At 31.9% G+C, this 27546-nt stretch overlaps 1 protein-coding gene across 10 annotated transcripts in view; it reads right to left on the bottom strand.

Moving 5' to 3' along the window:
* LOC148604688 (transient receptor potential-gamma protein-like) overlaps nt 1-27546 on the bottom strand; it is a 115724-nt gene that overhangs the window by 12312 nt on the left and 75866 nt on the right. For all 10 annotated transcript variants that reach the window (XM_088550003.1, XM_088550004.1, XM_088550006.1 and 7 more), the window contains exons 3-9: nt 13420-13959; nt 12382-12616; nt 10455-10607; nt 9519-9658; nt 5584-5945; nt 3434-3629; nt 941-1138 (exon numbers count right to left, since the gene is read on the bottom strand). In XM_088550003.1, the coding sequence (XP_088406129.1) occupies nt 941-1138; nt 3434-3629; nt 5584-5945; nt 9519-9658; nt 10455-10607; nt 12382-12616; nt 13420-13959 (1824 nt within the window). The remainder of the gene's footprint in view (nt 1-940; nt 1139-3433; nt 3630-5583; nt 5946-9518; nt 9659-10454; nt 10608-12381; nt 12617-13419; nt 13960-27546) is intronic.

Genomic DNA, 27546 nt, shown 5'->3' with positions numbered 1-27546 from the left:
ATGCATATTTGCTTATGTGAATAAATCTTCACATTGAGTTAAGGACATTTTTGTACCATTGAAAACATTATAATCCATGAAACATTAATGTTTCCCATTTTAGCAATACATGCATCATTTATCGTGCGTTTGGTGAGCGCTTCTATGTGTTTTGAACACACAATTACACACAATAAAGGTGTTCATTTCAACCCAAAATATGAATAATCATTTAAACCCACCATATGAGTGTTCGTTTAAATGCACAAAAGGAGAGTTCATTTAATTGCAAGATAAAAACATTTGTTTATTTGGTGAGCATTTTGCATGCATTTAGGTATCATGAGTGTGGGAAACCTTAACGTCTCAAGGCATGTACTATACAGAAGTAAAATCATAAAATATTTTAAAAATAAAATTTAAATGTTTGAACACATTTACCACTATTAGCAATCGTAATTAGTGTTTGACTTGACATGGTCAGACCAATCAGCAACCAGCACTCAAATAAGCCAACATTTGATTGGATACCTAATGCTTGTTGTAAAATAATGCTTACCTTGTTTTGCAAAGACATTTTCCTGCATAGATTGACCATGACATTTACAAAGAAGCCATTTATATTTGTAGACTGTACAGTCTTTCATCTGTGATTGGCTGTTACATTATCACTAACAGAGAAGAGCTAAGGATTTACTGAGACAACTATATAATACAGAAAAACAGCACTTCTGAAGCCATGACAGAAAATATGAAAGCCTATTAGTATGAGATGTGATGTCAGGCACCAAAACTGACATTATTCTGTTTATTGGCAACATCACAGGCAATTTGACGTAATATTGACATTGGAGATATTGCCAATATTTTTTAGTACAATAGCAGTATCCTGAGATAGAAAATATCAGGCAATAGAAAAAAAAGTTAATAAAACACAATACATCTTCTCAGTGAAACTTACCCGTATACTCTGCCAACGATTTCTCTTCTGTTGTTTTGAGCATGTGTACAACAATTTATTTCTAAACCAACTGACTAAGTAGAAAAATGTTTTTGGACTTGGTATGATATTAAACGGACATGGTAATGTCCCACTATCCTCAAAGTAACTCATCCATAGTTTGGACCGGGCAAACTTCCACTCTTCATCTGCCTGGCTCTGGTAAAGGAACATATACCATGGTTAAGTTATTTGCAAAGTGAAATGTCAGATGTCCTTGGCTACAGAAGGAAATAAAATTTTATTGCAATAAGACTTAGATGCAGAACTCTGCTTGATTAACATTTATTAGAATATTTCTTGAACACAAGTTTTCCAATCTCTCCAAAGATTAATCAAACCTTACATGTGTAGGTAATAATGATTTTTCAAGACATTTAACAATTATTGTCTTTTATTCTTAGCTTATATTTGCAGCTGGAACTATTCTTGTAAATACTAGGTGGCAAACTTCAACAACTAAATAGCAGTCATAATCTAGCATTGCTTACAAATGAAGTAAAAATAGGGCATTTATGGGACATTAAATGATACCGTGAAACATTGCAAAAAAAACAACTTAAAATAGCCATAACTTCTGTGTAAATATTTCAATCAAACTGGAATTTATACTTGATCTGTATTAAATGATACTCAAAAACTATAATGTTTGAAAAAGATCCTTCAATGTCTTTTAAGCTGCTACGGTGGGGGGGGAGGTGGGGTGGGGGGGCTGGGGGGGGCATTGCTTTCAATGTGAATCACTGAGTGGTCAAGTAAAATTCTTACTATATTCACAAGCTGAAAACACACCATGTAAAAAATACAAGCAAGGGGCAATTCGAAACCAACACAATTCACCAAAATGCACACAAACACAATCTAAACTTTTGTAACATACTTTTGTCTTTGGTATCATTGACAACTGAGGAACACATAGTAGTACAATATATGCAGAAGATAAGATAATATAACGTTATTCAGAAACAGGACTTGACATGGCATCAATGTATCAAACCATCGCTTGTCAATGTATCAAACCATCGCTTGTCAATGTATCAAACCATAGCTTGTCAATGTATCAAACCATCGCTTGCCAATGTATCGAACCATCGCTTGTCAATGTATCGAACCATCCCTTGTCAATGTATCAAACCATAGCTTGTCAATGTATCAAACCATCGCTTGTCAATGTATCAAACCATTGCTTGTCAATGTATCAAAATGTTGCATGTTTTATTACTGAGTATAATGAAAAATAACAAAGTACAATGAGAATGGATATGGTGAATATGTCAAAGAGACAACAACCTGGGATGAAAAATGTTAGCTCAAGGTCACCAATGGGTCTTCAATTATTAATGAGGAAACACTCACACCACAAGGCAGACTGACAACACTGCTACTAATCCTTTCTTTAGTCAATAGAGTGGACTGGCTGTTGTACCAGTACAGAAAACAGGGGAGGCAATCTAGAGTTGAGAATGGAAACAAGAATTTTGTGCTTCAATCAGCACCTCTCCCTTTAATCCATGAAGCCATAGCATAGCCTACTCTTTCTTAACTCTATAAAGGACTTTAACAAGGAAGAGACAGTGTTCTCTTAATTTATTGTCAATAATTAAATGCATCCTTAATAAGATAGATTCTCTTTGCTTTGAAGATTGATTTATAGCAACTACTGGAGTAAAGCTCAGCAAAAACATAGCAACCCTTCTCATTTGTTTTCATTAAGGATTAAGTTTTTTGTAGAGATTAATTAGGAATGCTCCTATAAATGTATAATGGGAGAGAACACATCTTGACTCACAAAACTGTACTATTGACAAAGGGGATTCAACCCTAGATAGACCCCTTAGTCTGTTCGGTAACAGACCAGTGACAAACCAATTCCATAAAGAATTAATCCTATAGCCAAGTTGATTAACTGACTATTTAAATCTACTACCTAATATAACACAGGTAGGCCATCTTGCCACAAATAACAAAAACATATCAAGCCATTTAAATTCTAAAAGCTGTGAAAGAGGAATAGACTAGGGACGAATCATAACTGGCAGGAAACAATAAAACACTGCAAGCTTAATAGGGACGAATCATAACTGGCAGGAAACAATAAAACACTGCAAGCATAATGCTAAAGAATCAAAACTCACATTTACAGACAAACCAACCGCGACAACAGAACAGAACAGAATGATACAGCCAAAATCCAAACAACAAACCACACGTGCCATGTACTTACATAGATGTTTATGTATGAGCTGCTCATCATAGCGATTAGAAGGTTTAACAACACTATGAAAGCTATAAAACTATAACTGCCAAACATTAATTTGCCGGCGAATTCTGTAAATTTGTGTTTTACTCCTTTTAGTTCAGCATGTAGCAAGTCGACTAATCCATACATTGCCCAATATAAACTCTGTATGATTTCAAACAAACTGAAAAAGATGATAATAAGACAGTACTTACGGAAATATTCTGGTAGGAGTTACTCATCATTGCGATTAACAGATTTAATAATACGATAAATTCTATGAAACTGTAACTCCCAAACATTAACTTCCCAATAAGTTCAGTGATTTCATGTTTTTCCTCTAACTCAGCATGCTCTAAATCCACCAGCCCGTACATAGACCAATATAAAGTCTGTATAATTTCAAACATACTGCAAGAGATGAAAAATTATTCAGTAAACGTGAATTGACTGGTAATAAGTGTCTGAAAGAAATTAGTAGGGTGAACTTGACTGGTAGTAAGTGTCTAAAAGTTTAACTTGACTGGTAAAACAGGGCATATAATGGAACATTAAATGATACCACCCACATTGAGATATCTGGACTCTATAATCACGTTCAAAATTTCCTTAATAGTCAAAAAATATAACTCCAATTCATAAAAAAAAATTGAGTTAAAAGCAAATTAAATGGCTGTAACTTTAGTGAAATTCTTAATTAATCTGTATTTTATGATACTCAATAATCATACAAAGTTTGAAAAAGATCAATAAATTCTACAGTTATCATCTGGAAAAGACAGACAGACAGATGGATGGATGGACATGCAACTTTTTGGAGGGTATCACAAAATACCTCACCATTTCCTGTGGCAGGGTATAAATATAAGGCAATATAGTATCTATTGGATAAATAAGAGTGAACAAAATTCAAATGATAAAATATGATTCTAACAATCCAACAAAAAAATCTCTTCCATGAAACACAATTTCTTGGATTAGTAAATGAAACTATTATTTAAACTTTACATATTAACAAAAACCTCTGAAAAATGAATTGATATTTGTAAATTGCTAAAAATGTTATTGCATTCATCTTGTTCATCTACAATATGATTATTTCAGCTATAACTCTGAGTATTGGGGAATATTTTCAAGACTGAAATTATCCAAAATCAAGACAAGGTCTTTAAAATGCTTAATAATCCAAACATATGTGAAGGAAATTCATTTCTTAGCAGGTAAGGATGTAAATAAAGTATCTTATTTAAGGCTAATAATAATAAGGCTAAAATTTACAAGGCAACAATAAAATGAGATCATATCAGTAGGGGATGGGTATATAGATTAAGGGCAACTTCAAGATTACACAATAAAAACACCATAATCATTATATAGGTCCTTTCATATTGGTTGAGGAGTAGTCTTTGTTCATGAACCAATATATACTTCCATGAGGAAAATACTTCTGTTCTACTCAAAGTCCAACCAAACCTATTATGGATTGATACTTCTGTAGCCTATTGTACTAAATTATGACTGGACTAGGTACATGTATAAGACTATAGAAAGTTTAATTTTAATTAATTTTGGCTGACCTGAAAACAAATATGTACATGTGAATACATCATAATATCAATAAAGTACAATAAAACATATATATTATATACAAAGTGATATTGGATTGTTGGGGGAAAATTCATATCAATTCAAACAATGGCCACCTAGATTTCCTGTGGCGGGAAATCCTACTGTTGATTACTCAACCGTGAACTTAGACAGACAACCAATCAAACAACAATTTGAAATTGAAGTTTATTCCCACGTCAGCATAACTACTTGTTTTAATATGGGATATCAAAACTGTCCTTTGGTTAACACACATTTGGAAGCCAGATAACGTACTTCAATGACTTCATGAAGAGTTTTGGAGGATATTTAAATTTATTTATGATATGAAATATTTAAATGTGCTTTCACTGTAATCATAATTGCCTCTTAATGTTTTTACAGACAATCAATATGACCAAACTGGTTTTGAAATAGAGTTATCTCCCATGAGATGAATTTGTTCGGTTCTAAAAGGATAATTATTAGTAGAGTATAATTATGAAAAAAAAAACACTAGTATACATATCAACATGAAAAATACATTTGAAATTTAGAAATTGATCAAATTCAAATTGAATTCTAATATAAATTGTAGAATTGTAGCAGTTTTTTCATGTTTTTGTTTGTTGCATTTTATTTTTTCAATTTTAATTTGTGGTCATAAAATAAAAGCACACACAGGATAAAAAAATGTTCCTAATATTCATCCTTACATATAGAATGGTTTTCATCTTAAAAGAGAGGACAAACCATAGCTAATCTATTAATAACTTACTTGGCAAAACTTTTGTACTTCCTATCACATGATTCGCTCTTTCCCGATGGGTCAGCTGCACATTCTTGAGCACGCAATGTTGCATAATACCAGTAAAGATGGTTAAGTCCACAGGCAAACGAGAACAAGACTAACATATACACACCACAGAATTTAAGGATGTCTAAAATCATACGCCCAAGTGATATCTGTAATGGTCCTAAATGGGGATTTACGGTAAAAATGTATATGAGCTTCAATGAACTAAATATATTAGCAGCTGCAAAAAGGGCCTCTGCGATTAAATTTGGGTCATAAGCATTCCAGTCCTTCCGCTGTTGTTCGGCTAAGTCCATACGACCCATTTCTATCTCTCTCTGAACCTGAAAATAGGTTATGTTTACAGGTGAGTTAAGAGAAATGCCAGTATATAATGTAGCATTCAACTGAAAATAAACATTGATACTACCCTACATATATGGTCAAAATTTTTAAAAACATATTTATTAAGGACGGTTCACAAGGATGATACAAACAGATGGACATAAGAAAGTGTTTCTTTATACACATTTTAAAGCTAGCTAGTGAAACCAAATATCATGTAATAATATACCTAACATTAGTGGCAAATTTGAAAATGGACTGGTATCACAGTTATATTATCAAGATTGCCCTAGCGAGATCACCTGATATAACCCTGATAAAGTACTTCACCTTTGTTTGCATAATCTAAATCAAGAATCTTTTTTTAAGCTTCTGCTGAACTACAAATATTTCAAGAAAAGCTTATTACCAGAACCTAAATTAAGGAGTAATCAACGGAACCAAGATTCTAGTGGAAATCAAAAGAATGTAGTCAAGGGACAAAGACCAGAGATGGAAAACAAACACAACAAAGAACATAAAATTACCAAAAAAATACATACAAAGTAAATGGGCAACTAGTACTCCACTAAAACCTGGGGGCATGGACCAGGTGTACCAGTAGAGTAAGTGTCCTCTGCTTTTCTAGAAACAATCACTGAATTGCTCATTAAAAGTCAAGTCCAGAGTAGATGAAAGAGGAAAGGAAAACTATGACATGTTGAACAAATCAGTTTTCATGGTGCAGATGCAAATACCTTAACGATCCGTGAGTTCATGATGACAACCATATACGTTTGTAATTTCTGCCGCAACATAACCCTGTTCCAGGATCCTATTTGTAAGAAGTTTGCATGATTCAAAAGTCTGCATAGTAACGGCAAACTCTGGCATAACATATGAGTTGTGGTATGAAAACCATGTACTATTGAAGGGATATTGCCTCAGATGAAAGGGAAGTTGACAATTTGGTATGAAAAGTCATCGTATTTGTCGTATAGTTTGGTCAATAATTTTCCTTGACCACCCATCTCTAAGTGTAGGTCAAGATATGAGGCTGACTTCACAGTGTCTGTAGTATCCTTCATCTCAAGTTCTTTGGGGTAGATGCAATGAATAAAATCCCCGAAACTAGAAATGTTTAATGACAATACTTCATCTATATAACAGAAACTGAGATTAAAGGATCTAACCAAACGATGTCCCTTCTTTTGGATCAGCAAGTAGAGGAGCACAATTTGTTCCCATTGGAATGCTGACCGTTTGTTGAAAAACGTGTCCACCCCACTGGACAATATGTTGTCAATAAAAAATTTCAGTATTTTGAAAACATCTTCTTCTGTATATTTGAAAGATGATTTGAAATTGTTTTTTACAAAGTATGAAGAATCTCTACCAAGAATTACATATTTGCATTTAGGTATACCATGTTTTTTGGAGTAACAACGTGTAATGTTTTTGAGTGGGATTTTAACTGAGTATGGGGAATAGAAGTGTAAAGAGTTGCAAAATCATAGGTTTTAAGGCTGTTGTCTTCTGATAATAATCTTGAATTGAGAGTATCCAGAAGAAATTTTAATTTTTTCAGGTTCCACATTGAATTAATACCACTACAGGAGTAACAAGTGTCATGGTAGGACTGAAGACCCTCTTTAACAGCTGTGAGTATAGAAGTTAAAAGTTTTGAAAGAGGTTTGGTGGTACATTTTGCAGATCCAGCTATGTAGCATTGTTTCTTTGGATTCTTCTGGAATTTAGGAATCCAGTACATAGACAGTAGATCACAATCATCATCTTTGGTAGAGAGACCAAAAGAGGATAGCACAGGTTTATGGTTTTCCACTATCTCTTCTTTGGAGAGTGTGGTAGCAATACAGATCTTATCACTGCTATTATTTTCTATGTCTACCTCTGATAATAAACATTGGATGTAATACTTTTTGCAGACAAAACCAATGATGAAAACAAGATGATTAAAATAAATGCCCCAACTTAGCATACTGTAGTAAGTACATATGTCCTTATCACTTCCATTTCCCAATAAGTAAAAAGAATGACCTTTAACCTATAGAACAGTTTCGGGCAGTAACTATTAGAAAATAGCAGTTTATGTAATAATATTTCCTTGATATATCAGAAAATAGCATGAAAGTAAGCCTCTGGCAAAGCTCAAAGTTTAATTAATGAAGACTTGTTACACAATAACTGAAAAGAGAAGACATTAGAGATTCTCATTTCACAGTTATACAGCTGTTCTGTTGTTTCTCATGCTGATAGTTTATTGGCAAAACATTTTAAAAATTGTGCATTGTTAAAGTAATAAAAATCATACCACTATACGTTACAATATAATTTGTTCTACTTTTCTGATTAAATGAAGTACAGAATGGGATGAGTATTAACAGACTTTAACACACAATCATGTGTCTTTATTACATGTCAGTATGTTATTTTACTTGATATCTATTATCAATGACAGAGATTTTTATTTTTTCTAAATATAAATCTTGCAGCATAAACAGTACATGGAACTATCAATTCCACTACTACTGTTAATTAATCAAATATATTAAAACCATGTTGAACCAAAACTGCCATACATCTTTTTTTTTTAATTTTAAAAACAAAAACACATAAGCTTACATCTTAGTTATAGAGACACATAAGCTTACATCTTAGTTATAGAGACACCTAAACTTACATATTGGCAAAAGAGATACTAAAACTTTTGAGGTTTAAGATCAGTTACCCTAACAAGGATAGAAATAACATTTGAACTCACACAAGTTCAGACATTGATAGTTATGAGTCTTTTCTATAGTAAAATAATACAAAATGCAAGCAGATAAGCTATCATCCCGAGTGTGAAAGTACATATAGTTAAATAATACTAGTACCTGCAAATAAGCTATCATCCGGAGTGTGAAAGTATCTATAGTTAAATAACACTAGTACCTGTAGATAAACTATCATTCCGAGTGTGAAAGTATCTATAGTTAAATAATACTAGTACCTGCAAATAAGCTATCATCCCGAGTGTGAAAGTATCTATAGTTAAATAACACTAGTACCTGTAGATAAACTATCATCCCGAGTGTGAAAGTACCTATAGTTAAATAATACTAGTACCTGTAGATAAACTATCATCCCAAGTGTGAAAGTATCTATAGTAAGATAATTCTAGTACCTGCAAATAAGCTATCATCCCGAGTGTGAAAGTATCTATAGTTAAATAACACTAGTACCTGTAGATAAACTATCATCCTGAGTGTGAAAGTACCTATAGTTAAATAATACTAGTATCTGTAGATAAACTATCATCCCGAGTGTGAAAGTATCTATAGTAAGATAATTCTAGTACCTGCAAATAAGCTATCATCCCGAGTGTGAAAGTATCTATAGTAAAATGGAACTAGTACCTGCAGATAAACTATCATACCAAGTATGAAAGTATCTATAGTTAAATAACACTAGTACCTGCAGATAAGCTATCATCCCGAGTGTGAAAGTATCTATAGTTAAATAATACTAGTACCTGCAGATAAGCTACCATCCCGAGTGTGAAAGTATCTATAGTAAAATAATACTAGTACCTGCAGATAAGCTATAATCCTGAGTGTGAAAGTAGCTATGTAAAGTGAGTTAGTAACAAAATCTAATATATTCCACATGTCATGGACGTACTCATGGGCACCCTCATCCCACAGCTGTTTGATTTCTGTCCATATGTAGCCTAAAACAGTTAAAATAGATTCTGTGTGATAAATATCAATCCAATAAGGTATTTACTTTAATGAATTCATATACTGTGAAAGCACTTTATTTCATGGATATCAATTTTTGTGGACTACACACAAATTGTTGGTTTGTGGATTCTTTAATTTGTGGTTTGACATTTCACACAGTACAAATAAATGGAAAACATGTATTTCATTGAGAATTTTATTTCATTTTTTCAGTCAACAAAAAATCCAAAAAAATTAGACCCCCACTAATTTTAAGTACTTCCACAGAACTTTGGACATATTCTGAAATGAATAAAAACAAATTTGTCACTTAGAAATGCTTACAGTCCAACTGCACTTTATTTTCCCAAGCCAAACTTTTTTTCTGTGTTTATCCTCTCCATATATATTACATAAGTATCTTAAATTCCACTAAGTAAATACCCAGGCCTGCACCACTGAGGGACTTTTAAAATAATTTAATTTAATCCCATGAACAATTAATAAGAACAATGTGTTTCCATAAAATTTATGTCTTCATATTTACAATCTGTTACATTATTTGTAGAATTCCACTGCTCGTTCTCAGGGTAATTATAGAAAAAAGCAGAGACACTGTTTATGTTAACATGCAAAAAAATACACCAAATATCTATGGATTCCCCCCAAAACAGACTGAGAATTCTGCTACAGAAAAGTTTAACAGATGGATGGATGAACAGACTGACAGACAAGGTGATTGTAATATAGCCTCACTTTAATTAGCAGGGTTATAACAAGTTGTTAAACAGTTGGTAATACTACCTGCTACATAGGCCAGAATCATCCACTCTATAATGGTGGCTGGTGCCCCTCGTCTTTCTTGGTAAATCTTGGCATAATCATAATTGGCAGATGATGGGTGTGGAGCATCAGGATTGTTAATGCCAACTCGTTGGGATACTAGAATGAGCAAAACTGAAAAAGAAAAGCAGGTCAAGATTGTAAAACTGACATTAAACTTTTCCTCTCCAATCAATGTTCTTTGTCTGTGATCCCAGTTGTTCTATACAGTCAAATCTTCTTAATAAATTTGAGTTTTCTACATGTTATCTTCAATTGTTGTTTATCAATATTATGGCTAATTTTTTATAAACTTGTACCTAAATATATCAATATTTTAAACTATAATAAAAAAAAAACAGTTTTCATGATCACACTTGAAGCCTTTGAAAACTTCAGTATTTCTACTTCTTCTTTTAATGAAACAAAATACCTCATATCTTTCCATGATGTGACATAATGTAAATGCCTACATCAAAGTAACATTTGATATTAATAGCTCCACCTAATCTCTTACTAAAGTCATATCTTGTTGATTAATGGAGAATACTTTACACTGGGATAATCCCGCTGCTGATGATGGTTTTTATTAGACTTAAGTCTGATTTTACTTTCCTTAGTGATATAAGAGAAAAACTATCTTAGTTTCATGGCTAAGCTGTTACATCAAGTTTCTAAATTTACCAGCCATTTCAAACAAGATGTTATATTTGGTACTACATTTATCTTTTCCAAATATAGCATTGCACAGATTTATTTTAAAGACATCTATTTTTGTTTAATCAAAGCCCTCTACTAATTGATCAGCTGAAACCCATTAAAATTCCCACAAATCATCAGTTCAAAGGTGACAACTATGGGCTTCTTTGATGTCAGTGAAGAGTTATCTCCTCTTAGTTGTCACATCTACAAGGAATAGAAATGATAACACGATTTATCTTGAGATCTTAGCAATTACACAAGAATTTAATGAGTCTTTTATGAAGCCATTAGATATTATGAAACATCAGGAACTGTTAAGAAATCTTTTCAGTATTGATTTCGGTCAGACTTCCAACCTTAGTCCACTATTGAAAGTCTTAATCAACATACCTAAGTAACTTGCTACATCCCATTGTAATAGTAATTCTCTTTAAAATCCAAGGCATGGCAAATTTGTAGTACAAAAGTAAATTCAAGGGTTCTAATTAGCTTTCAAGAGTGATGTGTCTAAGATTTTTTCTAATTTAAAATTAAAATGTCCACTTAAGGAAAATGACAGGTCCTCAATAAACAGTTAGTGTATGAGATGGAAGATTTTGGACTTCACTGATCATAAGTTTAAAAACAAGAACTCAAAGTTCCTGGTTCAGAAATCATGAGCTCTGCACTTTTAACCACTACTAATATGAACACATGAAAATATGTTAGACAGTAATGCATCAAAGATTTTTAATGATCATTTTTGAATAATAAATCTTCTAATCCCCAACAAAGATTCCTAATCATCAATTCAGATCCATACAAAGACCTTTTCTCTTCTTTTAGTGAAATGACTGCACAATATTTGTTTTAAATCTGTGAACATTTTATACAGTATGACCTGAAAGTTTCTGGAGTCTGAACTCTTATTAATCATCCTAAGTGTATATTATGTCATCACATTTTTTTTTAAAAACCTTTTTTTCCAAAAGTAACAAGTATTGTATGAAGTGTATAAGCCATTTATTCCAAACAACATGTAATTTCAGCTTATTTAGTTGTCTAAAAGCAGAAATGATCTGTTGAGGAATGTCAATTTTCACTTAACTATGATACAAATGAACTTGACTGAAATGTTTCTAATTAACTTCTTTGGTGAGAAAATTAAAATATTTCATGTTAGCTGAATGACAGTTAACGACTCCTTGATAGGTTATATAATACTCACCTAAAAAGGTTAAATATGATGCACTGTGACACATGAACTTGATGAAAGGTTTCCGCAGCATGTTGCCAGGGAAACTCTTTGGAGCTATCAGGTAAAAAATGGACAGAATCGGGAAAGATAAACCAATGCTGATTGTTAACATGGTTCGGGAAACTATGTGTGTTCGACGGAATCCTGGAAGACCTTCATACCATAGTGAGGCTAGAAGTTGCTGGCAGTTAGGATGAGCTACAAACTGAAACAAAAAAGAAAAAAAAAGATGCAAATAATTATTTAAATCAAAATAACTTTTTTTAAAGATACTGACTTTCAATTAATTAATATTTTCATAAGCCAATTAAAATAGTTTGCTTTACTAGTATCCCCTAATTAAAAGTTTGTAAAATGAAATTACTTTTCAGCATAGCCACAGTCATAATACATGTACATGTATAGACAATGTATCTCCTAAAATAGCAAGCTATACCATTTATATAAATAAAGAAGTTGGCAAAATAGAAGAAAATATGTGGCAGACTCAATCATAGTAAATGTGGAACAAAATAATAAGCTTTAAAGTGAATAATATAAAAACAGTTTTTAAGCAGGTAGAGAGAAGAGAATAATCAAATTTGATTCAGACAGACAGACAGACACTTAACACCAGGATAATTTTTTATCAACTCATTTCTAAAAAAGGTTTTTTCTACTGACATGTTTATTGTCTTCATATAGTATGTACAAGCTATTGGTTGGTCATTTCAGTACTTTTTACTGGTTTAAAGTAATATAAATATTTTAGTATCGTTCCCTTTTTTTATGTTCAAACTGCAGTTAAGATGTATTTTGCCCCAATATTATTAAGTTTTTTCCAGATGATGTATAGTAATGAACAAGAATGCATTAACATCCTGTTATTCTCTCCATGTTCTAGTCTGTAATGATTCACCAGTCTCCACAAAAATTGTAAAAGGAAGCAAATCTACAATTTTATCGATGGAACAAGCACTTAACGTTGCAGTAATTGAGGCAATGAATGTTTCAGCAAAATTTACTCACCTTTTTCTGTTTATATTTAATGGCAAGTTTTAACCGACTGAGCTTCATCTTGTCTGTGATCGGAGTTTCTATATTAGGTGGTTCCACTGTGTTACATCCGGGATTATTGTCCTGATTGAGAACTATCTCCAATTCTTTTGATCCTCGTGTCTGGTCCAACAGATCAACAGCGAAATCCTGACACTTCTTACACAGATTCTCATACTCATTTTTAAACTCATTTTCCAAGTTACTCAACCTACGTAATTCCCAACTCAGTTCAAATGCTGTCAATATAGGGTCTTTACTAGATAGAGCGATGAGAGACGGACTAGCTAAAGCACGGTACGCATTAATCCTTGACCTAGAATGCCGTAGACAGTCTTCCTGGCTCTCAGTTAAACAGTGTTTACAAGTACAACGTAGATTATGAGGTTTTGGTATTCTATATCCTCGGTCCAATAATAGTTTGATGATTTCATAGTTGTCACGGTGAGCAGCAAGTATAATTGGTGTGATATCAGGTGTGAATGAACTACTGGGAACACTCTGATGTAAAGCCTACAGTAGAAAAAGGAATTATCTTTACATCATATACTGTAAGCATATTTTTTTTTCTGTTATGTGAACATGTTCACTGGTATCAATTTTCACAGTTTCAAAAATGACAAGAGTTAAAAGTGTCAAAAATTATTTTCACAGCTACTATCTTTCGTGTTTTTCTGTCCACAGCGAAAATAGGGAAATTAAGTAATCCCGGAAATTGATTCTTTTACAGTAGTCACAACATATCTTCAACTGGTCATTAACAGCCAATTTTAAAACAAAAAAAAATGCCTGTATTTCATTAAAAAAAATTTTTCGAATTGAGATTTTGCACCATTCTTTGAGGTTTTTTCCCTAAAAACTTAAATTTCAATCTACCTGATTGGACAAAATTTAAACTTTGAAGAATTTGAGGAACATCTCAATTTGAGATTATCTATGAAATTGGGTTTGCCACATGAAGGACCAAGTCATTGCCCCAAGCTGCTTAAATATGATGCACCAAATACTCTTCAGTCAAACTGATATGATACATTTGTATAAAGTATTAACAGCTAAATGTTGAAGAGGATGAAAACCAATGATATCCATAAGCATATTAGAGATAGAAGTTTATATAGTTAGCATATAAAAGAGATAAACCTATTGGGGTCTATTACAAAAAAATCAAGAATATAAATAATTCAACCTCTTGTGATTTTTTACACCATACTTAATGTCAAATTTCTGGACAGTACAATTACTTGTTGTAAGCCTATACCTGTTTAGACCCAAAATAGATTTATCAAATATGACAAACAAAGTTTACAATTAACCCCACAAATCTCTGGAGTCACAATGTCAACAAAAAATAACAAATAGGATGACTCAGTCATGTCAGTAGTTATTAATCATTTTCCAATATAAGTCATGATCTGAGATGAAATTTTAAATGACAGCTTCATGCCCACAGAAACAAGATGTTGCATGCTACATCCTGCTAAAAATATCCCCACTCAACAAATTTTGTAAAATACCTGGAAAGGTGAGACATGGAACAAGTCATCATCATAATACATGTATACCAAATATCCTAGCATTCCCTCCAATAGAAACAGAAAAATTACAAAAATGTCCATCATACTAATAAGTCATATGATAAACAGGAAGTAGATGAGATGAACCTGAAAAGGGGAGACACTGTGTAAGTCATTATTCAAAAGCAATATACCAAAGAAGCTGAGATAACTGCTACTGAAAAGCGTACTAGACAGACTGACTGACTGACTAAGACACTGACAGATGGATGACAAGGTGAATGCAATAAAGCCCCAATTCTAATGAGGGGGGTATAAAGTGTAATGAACAAACAGACTGATGGATGTAAAAGGGAACAGCAATAGAAACCTCATACATGAGAGTGAGAGTACATAAAACATCTACGAATCAATGTATATGATCCTCATAACTCTAAGCCCTACATACCATAATAGAACTACAATGGCTTTATGATCTTACCAGTATGACACATATGATGTACTAGCACAGAGTACCACACTGATATTAGATTAAAATGGATAACAAAGCCAAATTTTATTGAAGAAAGCCTTCAGAAGTAAAGTTTAAGAAGAAGATGCTGGGTCTAAAAGCCATTTTGGAATTAGGTCATATGTATATTTTTTTTAAACTGATCAGATAAATTTGACATGTGCGGAGTTTATAATTTGTTTCAACCAAAATTAAAGGTAGGGAATGAAAAAAATTATTATTTCAGCACATAATGATTATATAATTATTTTACCCAATTTTTTACTAAGGAAATAAGCAAGTCAGAAAATTTATAATAAGCAAGCAACCCAAGGCATTTTGCCACAACTCCTAGTACTTTGCCAGTCATCATCTCTGTACAACCAAGCCAAGCCGTTATCTAGTTATTTCTTTTCTACACTATTCATTTTAATCTCGATTAAATTGATTTCACAAAAAAAATTAATAAAAGTATAATTCTTACTTAAATGATAATCAAATCATTAAATTAGGTGACAATTTACAATTAGTAGCGATCAATTTCTAAATTGCATCTCTTTGAGCTGAAATCCCACAGTATACAATTGGTAAATGAGGAACTGCATGTATTTATCAATATGGGTCTTCCATTCCATAGCGGTAATTAATCTAAACGCCAACCAATATTGACACAGACCAAGATTCATCACCATTTCAATTTACAGAGTGTTAGCAGTGTAATGACCTCCACTGTTTTTCATCATGGCTCCTATTGCAGTGTAGATTTTATCAAGTACCTTTTCAACTGATCTAAAATCAATTACATGTCTAAATCTGATCATATCAGTTTAACACAGGCAGGATGTTGACAGGCTGATATAATCCAATCAACGCCACTATCACACTCCAAGATAGAGTTACAGTATATTGCTTAATGGTTTCCTCAATTATGACCTAATTTGGACCAAGAATGCTGATTTGTGAAACTTCCTTATACAATATTAACAGATTCTGGTTTATAAAATGTGATGCTTCATAAAGCCTTGAGACACTTAGTGGTGGTACACCATAGAAGTCATTCAGTTTACTTGTTATGTCATGGAAAAAAGCAAGTAATTAACAGCCACATCTCTCTTTTTTTCTCAACCATTGAAAGTTAAGTTCAAAACAAGAGCAGATAGTCATATATTAAATACCTTACTGAAAGGAAAAACATTAATTCTATATAAAGGATGGATCAGACTCCTTTATAGATATTGAACTGTGAAAGTACTTATATTCATGGGTAGCAATTTTTCTGGTTTACAAAAAAAAAAAAACAGTTCTTGGATTCTTGAATTTGTGGATTCAACAACTCTTTCATACAAATGAATGGAAAATTTCCATTATGTTGGGTACTGAATTTCATGGATTACCAAATCCACGAAAACCACGAAAATTGGTACCCCAAGATCAGTAATACTTTCACAATACTTCATGATCAAACAGACTTTGTATCATGACAGTCCTATGTTTTTGACTACAAGATACTAGAAACAACACATTAAAACTGAAGCTGTGAGAGAGTTCACTTGGTGATAAGCCCTGTTTACAACATATAAGACCCTTCAGATAAGTTATTTTACTTACCGGTAACTAAAACTATAAACTTTAAAAAATATCTTGTTTTTCCTATTCCCATGCAAAGATTTGGCAGTATTATCTTACTCCTTGTACATAGTCAAATTATGCCTAAACTTCCTGTAAAGTTTCATCAAAATCCATCAAGCACTTACAGGGTATGTTGACCAACTGATAGACATGGTAATTATAATACTTCCCAACCTTTATTTGCCAGTACCGTAAAATGAAATGGAAATGTGTCAATGAGAGTATGGTGTCTTGCTCAGAGCACCCAAGCCTTCATAAAAACCATATATATATCAAAATTTAAAAGATGTCATGAGTGGCAGTTGTAACATGATATTGAGATTCAATTACTCACAGCAAAAATGTTAAAATATGAGCCTTAGCACAAGGCAGGATGAAGGACTGACAATGTAATCAAGGGATAGACAATATGATAAATATAGGATCTACATCATATCAATTCTAATATTCAGACAAAATAAAAAGCTTAGCCAAGTACAGCATGATACAACCAAAGTGGTTGAACCCAGAACAATTCAGGCAAGTGTGGACAAAAAAATAGTTTTAGCATAAAGACTTACAATTTATGATGGACACAACAAATGATTAGGACACTATATCACACAAAATTTAAAATTCAATTAAAAATTTTCAAAATCAGACCAAAAATAAAAAAGTTGATTTTTTCGGTTGTGGCCCTTATACCACTTGCAACTCGAAAACCATAAGAGATATCTGTAAACTGATAGAAAAATGCAGGCAGGGATTTTTATGAGTAATCCAATAAAAAGAAATTTTTGATATCAGACCAAAAATAAAAAAGTTGATTTTTTTAAGAATTGCCCAACTTTACCCCAACAATTTGAAAACAGTTAAAAAAAAACATAAAATCTGCTGATACATTTCTTAACCAGAATTAAATTAGGAACACAATAAAAAAAGAATTATTAAAACTCGAAAAAACAAACCATTCTATTAAAACACCTATTTTTACCCTTTAACTAAATTTGTCAGGGCTACAGAGTCCAAATTTAAATAGGAACCTTCCTTCGGTGAATAGTAAAATCATATCGAAATTTCAGAACAATTGGTTCACCACAACTAAAGTTATTGCACTGACAACTGCACCATTACATCATATGACCCAAATTTTTTGTGGTCATATAGTGATTATTTAAACAGCTAAAATCTTTTTTTTTTCGAAATTTGAATTTTCAATATATGAATTTAGTGGTCCTTTACAGGTTGATACAGGCATGACAAAAAGAATATTGTTCTCTATTGATCATCTTCCATTAAACAAATATGGCCATTAGCAGTACTGGAATACATGTGATAATTTCTGTCTCCCCATTTTAAATGCTGTTATCATTATCTGAAACCAACTGTAATATCAAGCCATCATTTCATCCTTTCTAATAAGGAATCGGTAGTCGACTGATGTACCGAGGTAGGACAGGTCATTGCTCTACAGATTGTCTGTTCCCATCCTTTAAATTAAAACATCGAACAGGCAATTTATAGTTTACATATAAATATTGACTTTTCCCTTTTCCTTCATGAAGAATAAGTAACCATGACAAAAGGAAGATTTTAAATGTCACAAAAGACATCCCTTATATAATGATTTTTTTTTACAGCAAGAAACTTAACACCGTCAGTGTAAGATTTTCTGTACAGTTGAATGGCAGAAGCCAATGAGAAATGTCAGACTTCTTTAACTATTCTGCTAGTGTGATAATCAACTTCAACACCACAAACATTTTAACAAAAAGGCATTTTCTAAATGTCATAGGCACATGGTGGTAAGCAGTGTCGTAATAAGCTTGATCAGTATAAATCTCCATGATACAGAGAAAAACAGGATTATGTCGTTCTGTTTAATGGAGAATGAATTGAGGATACAATACAAATGAAGTGCTTCATTAATATTTCTACATTTATTTCTATAGTGGTAATATCTTTGTTGGGTAACACCAGTGTTTTGTTTTAAGACTAATCAAGGGAACCAAGGTTATAGCGGTAATCAAAAGAATGTAATCCAGGGACAAAGACCAGACATGGAAAACAGACATAAACAACAAAGAACATCAAGTAACTAAGATCATGCATACAAAGCAACAAAAGCAAATGAGCAACTCGGACGCCACTAAAAACTGGGGGCATGGACCAGGCACACAGGTAGGGTAAGCGTCCTCTGTTTTTCTAGAAACACCCGCCAAGTTGCTCATAAAAAGTCAAGTCCGGGGTAGACAAACAAGGAAAGGAAACCTATTACCCGTTGAATAAATCAGTTTTCATGGTGCAGATGGATACACCATAACGATCCACAAGTTCATGATGACAACCATAAAACTTCTGTAGTGATGACTTCAATCTTGTAGCAACGATACAAAAAGTGTGCATGGTTTCAGCAAGCTGTGGCATAATGTATGAGTTGTGATATGACCACTCCATATGCAGTTGCTGAAGGGATGTTGTCACAGATGAAAGGAAAGTTGACAATTCTGAATGAAAAGTCATCATGTTTGTCGTAAAGTTTGGTCAGTAGTTTTCCTTTACCATCGATTTCTAAGTGTAGGTTAAGATATGAGGCTGACCTCACAGTGTCTGTAGTATCCTTTACCTCAAGTACTTTGGAGTAGATGCAATGTATCAAATCTCCAAAATTAGGATTGTTTAAAGATAATATGTCATCTATATAGTGGAAACTGAGATTAAAGGATCTAGTCAAACAATATTCTTTCTTTTGGATCAGATCAGCTATAAAGTCAGCCTCATAAGAGTGAAGCAATAGGTCAGCAAGTAAAGGAGCACAATTTGTTCCCATTAGAATGCCAACCATTTGTTGAAAAACACATCCAACACACAAAACCAATTAAATAAGCTTATAATCAAAGACAAAATTTACTTAAGTTGTTCCTCATGAAATTTATGTCGTGAAAACTTAATATGTTTTGAAACAAGGAACTGAAATCAATAGTTTTAAATATTAAGCAGACTATACATAATCCAATTGTTTTCTGGGATGTTGTGGACCTGCAGTACCTTATTCCTATTGGAATTTATCTTAGGTGCCCCAACTAAAGTTGGTCAAAACAAAAGGAAAAAAAAAACATCTCCAGCACCCAACTGCCATAATATAGGAATAATTGGAACTTTTTACAAAAATAATAATTCAATTTTTAAGGTTTATGTATGAATGAAGCAAGACGTTTTTTAATCTGCAAAAATTAAAATCCCAGCTTGGTCAAAACTGGCAAAATAAAAAATTTGTATGTGTGTATGTGTGAAAAACTGTCCAAATTAGTGTAGAACAATTGCTTATCATTACAATTTTAAACTAAGTCGACCATCATCATTAGATAAAAGCTTGACATTATACTTTAGAAATTTTGGTGTTAAAGGAATAGCTTGTTGTGCAGTCAGCAGGACATGGCAATAGGCAATTTTGATTGGTAAGAAATGTACTGCAATCAATTATTTATTGGGATTTTTATTTTTTAAGATATATTGTGCCATATATTATTTACAATTCATTTTCACAATAATTGTTTGAATTTGCAGAAATCAACATAATTCTGAATGGTTGAAAATGACTTCCAGTGATAACTGACAGCAAGGAATGTTAAAAGTGCTATGAAAAATCCATGAAAAATCATATCAGATGCAAAAGACAAAAAAGAACAATCACTCAACCTAATTTATGAAAGAATTACAATTACCGAATTTTTAAAGTCTGGTAATTGTTTTTAAATAACAATGGCATATCTAAATATACAGTATATATCAATTGATCAGATAAGATTAGAATGGTACATTAGACAAATTCCAGTAATTCTGGGTGATTTCCAAAGTTTAACACTGATTATAAAAACAGTAGCAGGGTTAGGTAGGTTTAGATAGGAACCTAGACTATGTATGTTAGTCTGTTACAGAATTATTATGACAGACACACTTCAGATAGGTCAGATCATTAAGTATAAAGCACATGGTATAAACTAAAGATAATATCTATATATTGTATACATATCAGATAGAATTGAATCAAAAGGATGAAGTCAAATTCTTCATTTGATAAAAAAATAGAAAAAGTATCAGTCACTTGGTTTTTCCTAGTGTATGTAATTCATATTGTTATTTATATCTGTCTCAGCATGTTGGTGGTTCTGAGTTACATTATCTTGGTAGAAATGGCATACTCTAAAAAAGCCTTGATATGGGTTGGTCACCCCAATAAGGTTGGACTGGCCTGGATATTTAGATAGTTAGGATTGTCTAGCTATAGTTCAGATAATAGTGTTGAATTGGTCTGACTATTTTGATAGCTTTGGTTGCCTGAGGATTTTAGTTTTTGCCTTGAACAATCTCTGACAATAACTATATTCATTCGTGCATAAATGTACTGATACCCAACCTTCATACACTATATAAAGCTTCATCCAAGCTCCATAATTGTAAATCATAAACATAAAATACCGGCCTCTTTTATGAAATGGTTGGGACCTTGATCAGTAAACGGTCGTAAGTCGTACAATTTACAACCTTTTATGAAACAATCCCCTGTTTAGGAGCAGTTTATTATGCTTACATGGTACATATGGAGGAACACACAGGTGGCTGGACACACAGGCTGATGGATGTGGTGATTCTGATATGCCCAAAACTTCATTTGAGAGAATATACAAAAGTAATTTAAAGGACAAATTTCTATTCAAGAATATACAAAATACACTTACAGTTATGATAGCTTCAATTGAATTTTAAACTAATTTTTTTCTACACCACTCCCAGGTAAAAGATAATGGCCATACTTTGATGAGGAGTTTCTTTTTCCAGTTAATTCACCTGATTGCCATACTGTTTCCCGATTGGCCAAATACTGATAACTCAGTGGTGTAAAAAAAAAAGAAAAACGGTATCGAAAAATTGAAATAGCGTTCAAAAACTGTATCAAAAATTTGAATTACATACCATGTGTTATTTTCTTGAAAGAAATGTAGAAACATAGAAGTAAAATTTTACTGTGTTGGCTATCTTTATTTAAAAGATAGCACTTGTTTCTCATATAATTAAGATATCAAGGAATAATTTTGTTATGGTAAATCCTGGGTCAAAAGTTCGTTTCTAGTTAATCCATAATTCTATGCCAATAAATCAAACTCAATCAAGCCATGAACTTCATGTAAACAGTCTCCATTAATCATCTACTGCAGGTTGAAAATATACTAGGCAATGAACACTCAGTCATTGCTCATTAAACTGATAGAGGACAAAGTCCAAATAACTGTAATCAATACTTTTTTTAACCTTTGACCTTAGACACTGAGGGCCCAATTTCAGTCTCTGTAATCTTTTGCATCTTTAACAAAAACAAATTTTTAGCTGTTTATAGCTCACATTTTAAAGCTTTAATAATTATTAAGAAAAGTAAATCTTAGTAAAAATAAAAGGTGTGATTATTTCAATATATTCAATTTCATCTTCTTACAGGTTACACATGCCTTATATAGCCTGAGTTGGCAAGATAAACAAAATATATCTATGGAAATGTAAAAATATCATATAATTATTTAAAGTGTGACAGAAATATTGGATAAAAACATTAAAACAGACCTACGTTAACCGTGAGTCAAATATAGGTCATTAAAACAGACCTACGTTAACCGTGAGTCAAATATAGGTCATTAAAACAGACCTACGTTAACAGTGAGTCAAATATAAGTCATTAAAACAGACCTACGTTAACCGTGGGTCAAATATAAGTCATTAAAACAGACCTACGTTAACCGTGAGTCAAATATAAGTCATTAAAACAGACCTACATTAACCGTGAGTCAAATATAGGTCATTCACTGAAAGTTGACGCATTATATTCTAAAATAAAGCAAACTAATTCAAAGCTTCAATTTAAGTTGTAGTCTTGGTAAGAATCATCATATTCTGTAATATGCGATACACCCCCCACCAAAAAAAAAAGCTACACATCTTTATTTTTTGTTATCTAGTTGCTTTATTCATCTATATGATGAAATGTATAATTATTCATTCCAATCTGTTTGCTGTTAGGAGACAATCAACAATGAAAATCTAACAGTACCTATTGTATTTTAGTGTCATTTACCCTTAATTTTGAATTCTACAGTACATTCTAAATAATTTTTATCTCCTAAAAACAAGGGTTAGATGAAAAGCCACATGTAAATTTCTGTTTACTAATGCATTTGAAATAAAATGTAAAAAACAAAAATATGTAGGCTTTCCAACCATGAATCACATTTTGCATGATTCTAAGCTGGAGTGATACTAAAATACTGAGTCACTAAATTAAAAGTTGCAAAGAAAAATGTAATAGTTCTACTTATACAGATGGACAGACAGACAGACACACACATACGTACAGAACTACCAACCCCTTCTCCCCTTCTAGCAGGGACATTATTATACCAATTAGACAAATACTTTTTCAACAAAAATATGACTACCTCTCATAATATACTTAGATTTGTATTTTTTGTAAAAACTGAATTCAACCGAGTTCTTTCTTCAACTGTTTTTTCAAGGAATGTTTATTAGTTGGGCAGCCTTGAGTTCTTGAGTTTACAAGACAAATGGGGGAAAATGACCCACAACCTTTTTTACTTTTCACACACACAGATTTGACAATATACATTTAAAAATAAACATGTTAATTCACTCTTCCATGCTTTTGTTATATCACTTCACTGCATAGCTTTTCCTTCTACTTATCATAGAATTGAAGCAAATATTTATACAGTACCAAGTTCTCCCTTATGGACAAAGACTCTTTAGTTAAACCACTGTTGAATCCTATGTTCCTGTGTCAAAGCATGTAAATTTGCCATTTTTGCTGTCTAACTACTTTCAAAATGAATTATGACCATACAATCAGACCAGAGCATCAATATAGTAGTTCACCCAAAACCAAGGTTCTTTCACCTCTACTAAATAGAGCTTCTAACAGAGTCATACAATGGAGTAGTCCTGAGAGACACAAAAAGGGTATTTAAGACTGTGATAGAAACAATCTATAATTTCATGTCATTCAAACAACTTGTATCTTTCAGTACTATTGGACCACATATATTTGTTTAATGGCTAAATCAGATAACTAATAAGTCCCATCCTTATTAAATGCAATGCTTTCAAAATATTCTGAATAAACAGAAACTGAAGACTTTTGGTAAAAAATATTTTTACTATCTATTCTAAACTTGGACAAAAACAAGTATGTTACACAGTTTTCAACATGTGTTGTTAATTGTAAATATGTGTATATGTATTAAAGAGACAAACAATGATATGAATACATCAACTGAAACTAGGTTTTTGTACTGTTTACAAGTAACACACTGTAAACAAGTCTTATCTTTAAAAAAAAAAGATAGCCAACACAGTAAAATTTGTTCTTTTTACTTATAATTTTCTACATTTCATTCTGGAAATAACTGTGTCGGAAAAAGAATACATGTTACAAGTATTTGTTGGTACATATATGTATGTATAGCATGCAATACCTGTACTTTAACTGTTGTTGCATAATTATAAACTGATCCAAATAGTTCAAACCTTCTTAAGTTTGTAACATGAATATAATCATACATTACACAGCAAAAAAGGGTAAATTATCAGGACTATGAGCTTACGATAGATTCATACCTATTTATCATAAACTAACACAGTACAAAGAACAATTTACAAATTATGTACATCAACAATATAAAAAAATTAAACAGGATTAATTCAGAAGATTTGACATGATGCTCATCTGTTAAGATGCATATTGGGTGTCACGAAAGTACTGTACTAATGGATTGATTGGCAGAAAAAAAGGATTAATGTTCCCTTCAATATTAAAATATATAAAACTTTGTCTCTCGAATACTATTTTCAACTATTTTAAGTCTACATCTACAAATTGTTAGGCAAATTAAAGAATATATTAATATTTGTCATGATGCTGAACTGAAAAAATCCAAGATGGTGGGATGACGCTAGGGTACTAGCGGGGGCTACAGATACAGAAAAAAATATCCATTCTTTCCCTCAAGATAATCAAAACTTGTTCGCAAAAAGTATCTGTAGTGCAGGAATTTTTGTCTACATTAGGGAGTGCTTTCATGCAGTAACCCACCTTATTCAATCAAACTATTTCCCATTTGGCATCCCCTTCAGCTTCAGAAACTTTTCTTCTAAGGTCACGTGAGATATTCATACGCATGAGATAGCCGGTGACTGCAACAGTATTTCACCATGTGATCAACAGTCCGAAGAAACAAGTCATTAAATAGTGCATAAATATTACACGGATTTCTAAATAAAATGGAAGATGCGGAATTTTTCCTTGCTTGCTGTTTGATTAACTATCGATTTCATGGTTATTTTTACTCCTTTCCATTTCATGTTTCACTCTTTTCCATTCATAATAGTATTGATCGCGGATGCACGTGAGTGATACCGCAAATTATGATATTTAGCAAGATTTTCATGTGATGCCTAGGTCAATTTCAGCCACTGTTGTTGCTTCATTGACAAAAAGTGTTTTGTGATATTAGAAATCTAATTTGTAATATTAGAAAATGAATTTGTAATATCAAAAAAACCTTTTTTAATATTAGAAAACACGTACATTTTCTAATATTACAAATTCATTTTCTAACATTACAAATTCCAGATTTAATAATATTATTAAATATCACACATTTTGTAATATTACAAATTGAATTTTTAATATTAGAAAATGAATTTGTAATATTAGAAAATCAGTCACATTTTTCAATATTACAAAATGATTTCCTAATATTAAAAAATTGTTATTGAAATACGATAAATCCATTTTCTAATATTAGAAAATCATTTTCTAATATTTAAAAATAGTTTTTTAATACAAGAAATTCATTTGAATTTCAAATATATAAAAAAAATGATTTTTTAATATTAAAAATGTGTTTTGTGATATCAGAAATCTAATTTGTAATATTAAAAAATGCTCATTTTCATCCACTTTGGCTTGACATATTTCTTTTATGAAATCTTAATTTTGCACAATTCTATTCACAACATTTTCTTGCCTCATTTCGTTCTCTATTTCAAACTCCTTACCTGAATCGACTCCCCCCCAACCCCGTCCCCCTGGTGTAAACATCAATGGCCATATGTTACCACTTTTTAATGAAATTGTGTGCAGAAACCTAGAAACGACTAAGCTACTGTTATCTCTATTAGAAGTACTTATAGTCACCTCAAAACTCATGACAGATTAATGTGTATACTCCACCACAGCATGTGACTGCTCTAAAACCAATTATTTACCTCAGTGTTTGTTGTTTTGTGGTAAAGAAAATAAACTTTATTTCCTATGTAAACATATATAAATGTTCACCTGGTATGATCCTTTGTAGTAATTGACATTTTCAGAATGTTTTAGGTTTACATGCACTTAAGAACCATTAATTCTGATCAGTTCAATTTCAAAGAGGTATCTGCCCAGAAAATTAGTTTCCCACCTATCTAAATGCCAAGTTGAAAAAAATGTGTGAATATTTGCAAGGCAAAGACAAAAGTGTATTGTTCTATGCGAATAATAGAGAAAAAAATTTGCTCTTGAAATTTAAGCATACAGCTAGTAACTAGCCATGATATTAATAATGACATTTAATTCATTCCTAAAGAGAATTATTTCTATTTTATTAGCTAATAATGTCAATTATTCTTTTTGAAAACATGATAATTAAGTACTAGTCCATCTAAACTTCAGACACTGCAATGATAGTCAGAAGAATCATGGTACAAATAACACACCAATAAACAATGTTTTTTTTTGTGTATTTTTAAAATGCTGTATTTTTATGTTACAATAGTCTTTTTCTGTATTCAAATTCGTATTTTTGAGAAAACCATACATTCATCTCACACTAAAATCGACTAAATCAAAGCAAATAAAGAACGATAACTCTTGCAAAGTGCTAATTTTATGTACAATCTACATAAATTTTATCTCAAAACCACAACAACCAAATGAAAAACTAAGACTGGTAACTGATTCTGATTAAGAAATAAAATTCAGTGGGTTTTTGAAATGCACAAATTCATCTTGCCTAACTTTTATAAACATTGGTACTCAACAGAACATTAAAGAAATATATCTGATGTCACTATTTTGTTGTTAGTGGTATAAATTTGATCACTGATATGTCATTACTTTCCACCAGGTATGTCAGATGTAAATATTTTAACATATATATGACAATTAATTTTTCCAATATGTTAGTAAGCTAGTACAATTAATAATAATTTAATTAGATTTGTAATTAAAGCCTTTTGATTGGTTATTTCTCTTCAGGACAATTTGATTAAGATAGTTTATTTTCTATAGATTTACTATGTACTGTGACTGATTAACCTCAAATGGTTTGCATATAATTCCAAAGTCTTTAATGAAGAAACAAATCTTAATTTTGACTTGAA

The sequence above is a fragment of the Perna viridis genome, chromosome 10, assembly GCF_037379345.1.
Source record: "Perna viridis isolate PV_CMFRI_1.1 ecotype Kerala chromosome 10, ASM3737934v1, whole genome shotgun sequence".
Classification (NCBI taxonomy): domain Eukaryota; kingdom Metazoa; phylum Mollusca; class Bivalvia; order Mytilida; family Mytilidae; genus Perna; species Perna viridis.
Note: the sequence above shows the minus strand (reverse complement) of the source record. Positions and strands in the feature narration are given on the sequence as shown.